This window comes from Aquarana catesbeiana, linkage group LG02, assembly GCF_042186555.1.
Source record: "Aquarana catesbeiana isolate 2022-GZ linkage group LG02, ASM4218655v1, whole genome shotgun sequence".
Taxonomy (NCBI): Eukaryota; Metazoa; Chordata; class Amphibia; order Anura; family Ranidae; genus Aquarana; species Aquarana catesbeiana.
The window spans coordinates 296,140,159-296,152,747 of record NC_133325.1 but is presented as its reverse complement, the minus strand read 5'-3'; the positions used below and the strand labels follow the sequence as shown (position 1 = coordinate 296,152,747).

Below are 12,589 nucleotides of genomic sequence, written 5' to 3'. Positions count from 1 at the left end.
GAAAGTCACCATAACTACAGTACTAGGAATCCACAGATCCAAATTTGTTTCACATATTGCTTCCTCAGGTGTAGGGAGACAAAGTTTTGCTGTAGAAAGGATAATTGGTGGTGTTAAAACTCCATATATAGGTATGGGGTATGAATGTCCCTTACATCTCTAGTGGGCACCAGCAAGGAAGGAGCAGAAGGCAAGCCATAAAAGTAAAGATACAACCACCAAGCGTATAATTTGTCACAAGGGCAGATGGATGGGAGCACTCCTTATCTAAATAGGCTAGTTGGTTCAGCCGTGCCCCATCAAAAAAAATCGAATCCGGTGACATCAGGACTGGCAACAACCTCCGGAGGAGGTTGTGTGTGTTCATATATAAGAATAATGTGGTCTGTTGGGGGGCTCCCATTACATAGTTATTCTAGTTGAGAAGAGACATAAATCCATCTGGTTCAACCAATTCCAAAACACGCAAACATAGAAAACCTCTACTTACACAATTCTATGGCCACATGTGATCAAGAGGAAGGTAAAACAAAATGTGTGTAAACGCTACACAAGTTTAGTGCTTGAGCGTTTATTCATTTTAACAGGCAGAATAAGTTAATATTAATATTCTGGCCAATTAATGAATAAAACATCCAAACGCTTGACATAGTTGAATGTTTCTAAAAGCACTTGAAAAACAAGGCTTTGAGTGTGTTTTTAAAGCTGCTTTTCTCCTGTCAGGAGAAAAGCGCTCAGAGTCTAGTGTTCTTGAGGCCTTACATACGCTACAGAGTTCTAAGTTGAGACCAAATTTCAAGTGGTTAGCACTTATGCTTGACAGCACTAGGGTATTCAGTTCAAATGCCAACTATGGCACTACCTGCCTGGAGTTTGCATTAATTTGCGTTTGCATCAATTGCCTCCCGTCTAAATTGGCCCTCATACAGTGGGGAAAATAATTATTTGATCCCTTGCAGATTTTGTAAGTTTGCCCACTCACAAAGAAATTAAGGGTCTATATTTTTTTATCATAGGTGTACTTTAAATGATAGAAACAGAATATCAAACAAAAATCCAGAAAAAATATGATACAAATGTTATAAATTGAGTTCAGTTCAGTGAGTAAAATAAGTATTTCCTCCCCAAGCAAAACATGACTTGGTACTTGGTGGAGAAACCCTTGTCGGCAAACATAGAGGCAAGACGTTTCTTGTAGTTCGTTACCAGGTTTGCACACATCTCAGGAGGGATTTTGGTCCACTCTTCTTTACAGATCTTGCCTAAATCAATAAGGTTTCTTAGCTGTCGCTTGGCAACTCGACGTTTCAGTTCCCTCCGTACATTTTCTATAGGATTAAGGTCTGGAGACTGGCTAGGCCACTCCATGCATTTAAAGTGGAAGTCCATGCAAAAACTAAAATCCCTGCATCTATAGACACCACAGATCTAACACTAACCTCTATCTCTGTAAAAAAAAATTATCATACATACTAATACTTCTTTTTTGGAAGCCGATCTGACACGATCCGAACCGATCTCCATCGGCGGAAGCTCTGCAGAGGACACGGCCGACAACGGCTGTGAAATGAATGGGAAGGGATTTCCCACATAGAGTTACTTACTATGGGGCTTCCGTTGTCATCCGTCTCCTCTGCACCCGCCTCCACAGCGAAGCCACGGCTGACAGCTCAGCATGGGATCCGGTCGGAGCGGGTCAGATCGGCTTCCAAAAAGGTACGTATACTAATTTTTTTTCTCCACAGGGATAGAGAGGTTAGTTTTAGATCCGTGGTGTCTATAGATGCAGGGATATTAGTTTTTGCATTGACTTTCACTTTAAATGTGCTTCTTCTTGAGCCACTCCTTTGTTGCCTTGGTGGTATATCTTGGGTTATTGTCATGCTGGAAGGCACATCTATCGCCCATCTTCAGTGCTCTACCTGAGGGAAGAAGGTTCTCATCCAAGATTTTACAATACATGGCCCCTTAATGCGGCAAAGAAAGTTGGCCTGTACCTTTAGCTGAGAAACAGATCCAAAGCATAATGTTTCCAGCTCCATGCTTGACTGTGGGGATGGTGTTCTTGGGGTCATAGTCAGCACTATTCTTCCGGCGAGTCGTGTTAATGCCAAAGAGCTCAATTTTGGTCTCATCTGACCACAGCACTTTCTCCCAAGCCTTCTCTGAATCATTTAGATGTTCATTGGCACACTTCAGACAGGCCTGTACATGTGCCTTCTTGAGGAGGCGGACCTTGCAGGCACTGCAGGATTTCAATCTATGGCGGCGTATTGTTTTACCAATAGTTTGTTTGGTGACTGTGGTCTCAACTGCCTTGAGATCATTCACAAGCTCCTCCCATGTAGTTCTGGGCTGATCCCTCACTTTTCTTATGATAATCCTTACCTCATGAGGCGAAATCTTAAATGGAGCTCCAGAGGGTGATTAATGGTTATTTTGTATTTCTTCCATTTACGAATAATTGCTCCAGCAGTTGTCTCCTTCTCACCAAGCCTAATTGCTGGTGGTCTTGTAACCCATTCCAGCCTTGGGCAGGTCTACAATCTTATCGCTGACGTCCTTTGACAGCTCTTTTGTCTTGCCCATGCTGGTGAGGTTTGAATGGAAGAAAGTGATTCTGTGGAAAGGTATCTTTTATACACATAATGAGTTGTCGTTAGGCGCACCTTCTTATACCTTCTTAAAGGAGAAGTCCAGCCTAAGCTCATTTGGCTGGGCTTCTCCTATGGGTCACGTTTTGCACTCCTTTGACTGAAGTCCGCTCTCTGCTGACGTCACAGAAATCAGTCCAGGCACCGCGTCATCACGACAATGGAAGTCAGGATCCACCAGGTGCCTGGACTGACACCCGTCTCAGCCTCTTAGCGTGCCGCTGAGAGGGCCGCTCCCTGCAAGAACCGAGCCATCGGCAATGTTCGATCGCTCGGTTCTCAGAGTAGAGGTGCTGGGGGACAGATGCAGCATCAGACGGATGCTGCATTCACCTAGGCAAGTATGATGGGGGAAAACCCCAAACCTATACTTCTCTTTTAAATTGACAGGACTAATCTGTGTACCACAAGAGCACATACTGTAGCCAGTCTGTGAGAGCCAGAATTATTGTTGGTTGGTAGGGGATCAAATACTTATTTTACTCACTGAACTGCAACTCAATTTATAACATTTGTACCCTGTGTTTTTTCTGGATTTTTGGTTGATATTCTGTCTCTAGCATTTAAAAATTCACCTATGATACAAATTATAGGCCTTTCATTTCTTTGTAAGTGGGCAAACTTACAAAATCTGCAGGGGATCAAAAAATTATTTTCGCCACTGTATGTGTATGTATTAATGTGAGTTAGGGACCTTAGATTGTAAGCTCCTTGAGGACAGGGACTGATGTAAACGTACAACATACGTGTAAAGTGCTGTGTAAATTGTTGGCGCTATACAAGTATCTGTAATAAATAAATTGAGCTAATGTTTTACATTATCTAACGTCAGCACAATGTACTCTTTTAATTAATAAGTAATAAACCGGTAAATAAAAAGAGAAGGAAATATGTGACAGAGACAATGTGGAAGCATAGGCATCCCTTGGCTAATCATGCTGATGCATACATTGCATAAGTAGGATTAGCAAAATAATTCTCATATGACACACAAAAAGAAGAGCTGTAATATAGTGTGATGCAGTAGTATGGAATGGTTATACCAAGGCTGCCCTCTAGCAGCTAAACATTGAATCTATATAAATAAGGAAGGGCCTATACATGTTCTATTAGCTGGTTTAGCAGGGATAAAGATACAATGAAAATTATTGGTCTCAGGAACAATTGGTCTACTTTGAAAATCAAGCCACTGCCAAATATATGTTAAAATAAAATCATAAAAACATTGTAAATAAATAAAAAAAAATGAAAATCAGTTGATGTGGATTAAACGGTTATTGCATACTTTTTTGGAGAAAATAAAATGAAGCAGCAATACTACCAAATGTGTACGTTTTCACAAATTAAGTAATTTAGGAGTGCCTGTATTTTCTGCTTTGTAGTTTCATTGTAGAATGTTTAATGTAGGCCCCTTTTACACTGGGGCGGGGGGTGGCGTCGGCGGTAAAGCGACGCTTTACCGTCGGTATTCGGCCGCTAGCGGTGCGGTTTTATCCCCCGCTAGCGGCCGAGAAAGGGTTAAAAACCACCGCAAAGCGCCTCTGCAGAGGCGCTTTGCCGGCGGTATAGCCACGCTGTCCCACTGATTTCAATGGGCAGGAGCGGGGAAGGAGCGGTATATGAAGGAAGGAGGCATGATATGAGAAGATAATCATAGAAGAGGTAAACAATTCCCTTCATTATAGGGAGAGACACACAACATATCAACAAGCAGCAAATATGCTTTTCGCTGGTGTTAACTAATCCTATTGTCTGAGCGGAGATGTGTACAGAGTGGGGTCAGTATCCTGGCCACATCCCATTACCTACAGGCACTGACTAGTGCTAGAGGGTCACTGTGGCTACCGAGAGTCTTGACTGCCTATCTAAAAAGAAAAAAAAAAAAAAGGCCCATTCCAGCCCGGTAGAAAGACTCTCCTGTTAATACACTATCTCTACCAGTACATAAAGATCTCCCTTAATGCTCCTGCAACTTAGTCCACTTTGCCCCAGTAAACAAAGTGCCCATATGTTGTAAAGCGCTGCATAAACTGTTGGCACTATATAAAATCCTGTATAATAAAAAAGATAGTGAAAAAATAAAAGTAAAAAAAAAAATAAATAAAATAATCCTTTAACCCAACATGTTTCAACCCAAAATGAGGCTTCGTCAGGGGTGTAACCTGTGGTTGTGTCAAAAAAAGCACATAACAAATGGCGCATGCTTGCAGTCATCAGATCTATTTATAATATGAGGTAGGGGGCATGGCAATGTTATAACATATCCGCGTACGACTTCATGCGTCACGACGTAATTCTATGTCATGACGTCACGTGCAACTTGACGTAAATAAATGTCCTGACATCAGAACGACCCAAAACAATGTCCTGACACACAATCTACATCCAGATACAGTCCCCTAAGAAGTGGGTTTGGCACCCTCAAATGGCAGAACAGTGTATTGCACCGTCATATTACTTCCTAATAGATGAAAAATGAATTGCAAGCAATATTCACCATTAAGACTTCCTAAAATGTATACAAACTGCATCAATATTCTAAACCAACTACCTATATAGGGAGGCCCCTAGACATTAGGCAAACCATTTGAGTGCAATAAACATATTTGTGAATGCAAAGTATTTGGTCATTTCAGCTATCAGATGGATCACTTAGGAGATCCAACGTGATTCATTAGCCTCCTGCACCGTGTAATATGGGTGTTTGACTGTTCTTTTCTCATACATAAGTGCAAGTTTTCTCAACCAGGGTTCTGTGGAACCCTAGGGTTGCTCCAGTGCAGGGGTTCCTTGAGCAATGAGCAATTACTGCCTCTTAGATAAGTTCCTATTGACACCAATGATCTTTTTAGTCATCCGATTCTTCCCAATGATCACAAATGTAAGGATAATTCTTCCTACTGACCCTCACACTAATGTATCATGAGTTGTAGATATAGTAATTTTTAGTAGGGGTTCCCCGAGACTGGAAAGTTATTTTAAGGGTTCCTCTATTTAGAATCAATTGAGAAAAGCTGCATTAGTGTAACCAACTCTTATTAAGTGAACTCCATCACAGCAGGAATTATGAAATATAAGTACAGTTGGGAGATGAGCGGTAGATGTGTATTTTCTTACCAAGAGTTTTACAACAGATTATTTACAACAGGACTGCATTAAGAATCTCTGCTAAGCACGGTTTATAATAGTGCTCACTCTGCATTGTATTTAAAAATTTTAGCTTTGTGTCAATCTGTCTTGGGCTGGTCTTTTTTCTGTTCTCAAGGTGCAGCCCACCACAGACATAAAAGATTCAGATCTAACTGTTTGTATTTGTGACTGAGTTTTTAGGAAACTGTAACCTCATTACCATCACAATTTGTTTTTTTTCTTTAAAGACTATATGCCCGCATATTGGATTTCCAAGATCATATGCTTGGCATACAATATTCCATGAAAAAAAAAACTAAGCTCACGTATAGGAAAAGAAAACAGTTACATTGAGTAAGAAAATATTACCTTTATACTGTTTAATCCAGATGGTCCTAAAAGAACTCCACACATGATATAACCAAACATAGTTGGCAGTCCTATCATTGTACACAACCATCCACAAGGAAGAGATAGCATTACTATAGTAACAATATCCTACAAAACATTATAGTTATGTATTAGAGAAAATTACTGTAATATACATGTTACACAAAAACTTTTAGAAAAAACATTACAGCAGTAATAACAGATTATTAATTTACTATAATTAAAATTTAGCTGCCTATAGAGCTAGCATCCTTGGTGGCAAGGACACAGGCAGATCCTGCTGCCCAGTGTCCTTGGTTGCTAGGGCGAAGGTGGCATATGCCACCAAATGTCCTTGGTTTTTTAGGATGCATGTGGCTCTGGTCTCCTAGTGTCCTTGACTGCTAGGATACAGGCAGCCATTCATGGCTGACACGTAAACATCAATAGTGTGTAATTAGTGGCGCAGATTATACATTCCTTATATTTAGGTGTCGGTTTACATACATACAGCATAAAACACAGTCCATGCACTAGACCTTGCATGCAGATTTTTCTATTTTTATTTTATTAGCTGAATGCAGCTCCAGATTACAGAGTTGTGCACAGCTGTAGGCATGGGCCTATAGAATTGAATACAGCTGTGCTCCATTTCGTAAACAAATTATGTTTTATGGATATGAACGCAGTACATTTTGCATCTGTGTGCAGGAGCCCTAAATGTGTAGGTAGTCAAAAGATTTTCAGTTTTAGGTAGAGGAGGGTATGGTTAAAACCCCTGTTTATGCTGTCTGTGTTCTGTTTCCGGTGTCCCATTGTCCAAAGTAAGAGTAGTTACCCTTTAAGACAGTTGTCACCGGAATAGGTGCCCTCATTGAAACATTTTCCAAAACCACTTGTTTTGGTTAAAACAAAAATTGTGTTTTTCAATCACTTTCTGTATCCGTGATAATGGTCACCAAAACAACAAAAGGGGGGTCAACTTCCCTAGCTGGCATACAGAAATCAATACAAACTTGACAAGGGGTCTAATCATTTGGTCTATACATACACTATAAGGCCAGCTACTCCACAAGGTGATATTACAATTCTGGATGGGAACTAGTGTGATAAACTACCTCTTCTTATGCCTCTTGGGTACTCCAAAGCCAAGATTTCCCAGGGTTTTCCAAGTGTTTTTTGCCCCCCTTCTAGAAACCATGGCAAATGGCATATTCTCCTGCAGCTGGCTTCAACATTTATATGCAAAAGCAACATGGGGGAGAATTGATCACAGCAGCATCTCACCATCATTTATCTCTGAAATGTGTCCTACACTGGGTGACGCTTGGAACTTTGCAGGAAAAACTTACTACTAGATCCGTAGAGAAACATAAGAAACCAGAAAATGTACTTCTTTAGCTTTTAACGCAGTTATCAACAATGGGAACATATCAGAATTAAAAAAAATACTAAAGCGCTGAAATGAAAATAAATGAAACACTTAACAGGATTGATTGTGTCCCTGAGCAAATATTTTGACTTGGAAGAAAACCAAATAATAAAAGCTGCAAAACTTAAAAGTGTTCAGACACCTAAAACAAAGTAACAATGAAAAAATAATGTGTTGCGCTAATATTAACCTTCCAATCAATTTAAAACACAGTATATGTATAAATACATCCAATTGGTTGCTTGGACTAAATGTGAATGTGATTGGGTCATTAACACTAAAACCAATACACTGTAAATTTGTGCTCAGAAAATAACTAAAATCCCAAGTGCCATCTGTGATAATAATTAGAGTGAAAAACACATTATATAAAGTCCAGTATCAATATAAGGAATATAGTTAAAAGGTTAACAAAATTTCCCAATTATAAGTTAGTTGATAGCCGTTCTTAGTTGTATTAATTATACATTCCACTTCATCAGTATTACTAGAAGTAGTCCCATGTATAATGAAACACGAAATCTGTTCACCAAGAACTCCCAATAATGCTGTGTAATATGATAGAGGTGTTTCCAGAGGGGTATTCTCAGGTATCACGAGTATATGCAATAAAAAAGAAAAGACATCATTGCGCAGTAAATGTTTGCTTAAAACCAGCAGCACTTCAATGCTTACGTGGGTGCACTCATTGAAGTGCTGCTGGTTTTAAGCAAACGTTTACTAAGCAATGATGTCTTTTCTTTTTATATATCATATTACACAGCATTATTGGGAGTTCTTGGTGAACAGATTTCGTGTTTCATTGTACATGGGACTACTCCTAGTAATACTAATGAAGTGGAATGTATAATTAATACAACTAAGAACGGCTATCAACTAACTTATAATAATTGGGAAATTTTGTTACTACCACTTTAACATTACTTTAAATTCAAGATCTTACGTTTAAGCATGACTCAGCCCATAGATCTCTGATGCAACTGCAAGTCTTGCAGTTATAATAGAAACCTTATTTACTTATAAAACTTCTGGTAATGAACAAGTTTGGCACAACAAAGAAACTAGTAATGTTCTTCTATTGAATGTTGAGGCCAAGCTGATTTTTTTAAATTTTTTTTTCTTTTACAAAGCATCATTTTTGATCAGCATTTTAAAGCTATTTGTATATGGGGGTGTAAGTCAGTAAGTAAAACAGATCTTCCGCCTCTTAGGATTTTCAAATCTATTGAAGGCCTCTTAGGATTTTCAAATCTATTGAAGCTATTCTTAACTCCTTTGTGTGGGGCGCAGGCCAACATAAACTTTCCTGGCAAACACTTAAAAACCCAACTGACCAGGGGGGAACAGCATTACCCAACTCAAACCTTTATTACCTGGCAGCACAGCTGTCCCATTTTTTTCATATTGATAAACAAGACAAAAACCGGTACCTGTCCCTGATATGTTCTCCTCAATATCAAGCGTTATCCCACCCGTTTCAAATCCTGCTTAAGGGCAACACACATGGAGTAGGGGACCGCAAGGGGTTATTACACCACCACTGTAAGATCTGGGAGATAGTGGGCCGCAAATTAAAGATACCACCTACACATTTCCATACACCCCTATGGGATAACCCCGCTCTGAAAGAATTGACAACTATACCAGAACATACCCTCTGGCTTGGGCAAGGGATTAGATACCTATCAGATGTCTACTGTGACACTGCCTTAAAATCATTCCAACAACTTAAGGTAGAGTTTAAGCTCCCCAACCATATGCACTTCCGATACCTCCAGCTCCGCCACGCTCTCCAGGCCCAATTTGGTAATACCATCCCTAATGTAGAACAACTAGACATCTCCTATATTATGATGGGACTAGACTCTCGTAAGCTTATCTCCGAATTTTACAACTTACTACTTCTCCCTACAGCGAATATTCTCGCGTACAAATTAAAAGACCGCTGGTCTGGGGAGGTGGGGGGACTGGAGGACGATGAATGGGAGGATGCATTGGACGCTTGTAAGGGGGTCTCCATGAAACTATCAGACCATCTTACACAACTCTATATCATGCATCGGGTATATCTAACCCCTCTCAGACTGGCTAAATGCAAACCGGATTACAATCCGTTGTGCCCCCGCTGTGCTAGTCCATCCAGTACCTTCTTTCACCTTCTATGGTCCTGCCCCGCAATACATGACTATTGGTCCCATATATACCAAGCAACCTATTATGAAAGAACAAATTAAACAGATTTAGCACAGCAGATGAGCTTATTCCTAAATAAACAAAAAATTACCTTGATAAAGTGATGATCAGCACGGGGCATAGTGGAATCTCTTGGCTTGGTCAATATGTACTGGTTATTTTGAGAGTCAATAAGCATACTGAGTCCCAAGTCATCATCTACTTGGTGCTGAGATGTATTCCTTTTCACTTCATCTTCTTCCACTCGCAAGACTGCTTCCACATTTACACCACGTATCTGTCACAGTTCAAAAAGGGAATAATTTTCTGTGTTAATATAGAAAAAACAGGATTTTTGTACTTAACATTAAATCATTCTCTTGGATTACAGGAAGTCTTAAAAGATTCACTTTTCATTTTTTTTGTAATGGTAAACTAAACACCGGACACCCTCCCATCTCCCCCTGGTCCCCGCAGTACTTACCCTGGGGGTTGCTGATGTGTCAGCACCCTCGAAGCCAGTCCAGCGATTTGAAATTCCCATTCTTCTTCCTCTTCTTCGTGCAGTCTTCCTAAGATGGACCAAAACGATCGCTGCGAGGGTGCTGACCAATGAAGGTCAATCTGGTCTATCGTGGTAGCATTGCACGGAGAAGAGGGAGAAGAGCAGGGATTTAAAATCCCCAGACCTGTACAGCAGCATTTTTTCTTTAAAAGGTTAACACCTTAAACCTTTGGGTTTTAGGGGCTGCCTACAGTAGGATTAGACACTGGCAAACCAAAAAAAAAAAAAATTGGTAGACTAGCCAAGGATAACCTACCCACTACCAGCATACCTCAGTTTTGTAAAGAAAATCAGTACTGAGGGAATGAGCATAAACATGGGGGGGGGGGAACCTGTGTTTCTCAATGGACACCTAGAAAAGGATTTTATGGGGAATATGAAAATCCAGTTATCTTTCTCGTCTTTTGAGGGCCACAGGAAGTCTGAAATCCTCAGGAGGTCCAAAAGCAGTCCAACTGAGGGGCAAGCAACACAGCAAAGAACCTGCAACAAGCTGACCTCATATGAGGAAAAAAAACCTACCTGGTAACTTGGAGAATGTGTGAACAGAAGACCAGGCAGCAGCCTTGCAAATCTAAACAGTGATTTGTGCCAAAAAGCCCAAGAAGCACTCCCAGATCTAGCAGAGCAAGCCTTGATGGAAAAGGGTGGAACACGATTTTTGAGATCAGAAGCTTGAGTGACGGTCTACGTGAGCCACCTAGAGATGGCACAACGAAAAGCCAAAGCACCATAACCATGTCCCTCTGGGATAAAAAGAAAATCAATCTTCTTGAAATAAGCAATGGTTGAGATATAGACCCTCACAGCTGGAACCACATCCAGACAATGGAGAGAAGTTTCCTTTTTGTGAAGTGAAACCAATCAGAGTAAACAGGCCTAAAATTGATTTCCTAATTTTTTGTACCGTAGGAATCACAGACATAGACATGCCTATTTCTCTCAAAACCTGGGCTTTAACAGGGGGGCCCTGCTGGCTGAGGTCTGCTTGTCAGTTGTCTACCCCTAAAATGTACATGACTGGCAAGGTGGAACATGAAGTTCTGCCTGGGACATGTTCCAATCTACCTCCCTTGTTGTGGAGAGACCTCTGGCTCCTTGCTGTACAGACAGCCAAATCACCCAAAATTCTAGGCTGTTGAACAGGAGGTGAGACACCCCTGCCCTGCCTTTTGAGAGACAGTGGACTCAAAAGGAAGAAGACCAACAAAAGCAAGACTTCACTTCAATTTGCTATAGTATAATGACAAGTCACAATATGTCTGAGAGAATTTCCATTGGACAGATGAGACAAAATTGCAGTTTTGACAAGTCAAATAAGAATTAACTAACAGTTATTGCATGTGATACTAGGGTCACATTCTCTATCTGCGTAAATTATCACATGCGATAATTTAAGAGCCAATTCGTGAACAAAAAATATCAAACGTAAAATGTGCAGACTAACTCACCCTAAGAAAATACAAACGTGCATCAATAAAAACAAAGACATACAACTCCCATATGTTGAACATATGCATATTTGAAAAAACACTGTGCGGCATCATAAGTGAGATCACCCAAAAACACAATTCGCCCGTAAACATTTTGCACCTGATAAGCACACACACCATAAACAGTGACCAAAGTCCCAATAGTCTTTCCAAGTGATTAGCGAAGCTGAAAATCCAGTATTTAGTGATGTTGATGAACCCAGAAAGAAAAATAATAATCCCTCTTCAAAACACCACATGCCACAACAACAAGTATACACGCTCACCTCGTCATAGACCTCCATTTAGGGTCTTTGCAATTTTAAGTTGAGAAAAATTATTCTGAAATTGTTCGACAATTTTTAGATGCAGCTTTTCACATATTGGTGAACTTCTGCCCATCTTTACTTCTGAGAAACTCTTACTCTCTAAGATGCTCTTTTTAAACCCAATCGTGTTACGAACCTGTTGCCAATTAGTTGCAAAATATTCTTCCAGCTCTTCCATGTTAAATACCACTTACTTATCAACCTTTTTGTTGCCCTGTCCCAACTTTGAGATGTGTTGCTGCCATTAATTTCAAACTTACCTTATTTTTTTCTTAAAATGGTACATTTTCTCAGTTTAAACATTGGATATGTTTTCGGTTTTCGATTATGAATAAAATATAGCTTTATGAGATTTACAAATCATTGCATTCTGTTTTGTGTGTTAATTTAGAGCATCCCAACTCTTTTGAAATTGGGGTTGTACACCTCAGATATGAAAAAAAAAAAAAAAAAAAAAAATTCTATAT

General features: G+C 40.0%; 1 protein-coding gene across 1 annotated transcript in view; it reads right to left on the bottom strand.

Annotated features, from left to right (window-relative positions):
- Positions 1–12,589, bottom strand: part of TMCO3 (transmembrane and coiled-coil domains 3) — a gene marked incomplete in the record, with an annotated part of 97,974 nt that overhangs the window by 62,724 nt on the left and 22,661 nt on the right. Inside the window, 2 exon segments of the mRNA XM_073614556.1 lie at positions 6,153–6,281; positions 9,869–10,054. Coding sequence (XP_073470657.1) covers positions 6,153–6,281; positions 9,869–10,054 — 315 coding nt within the window.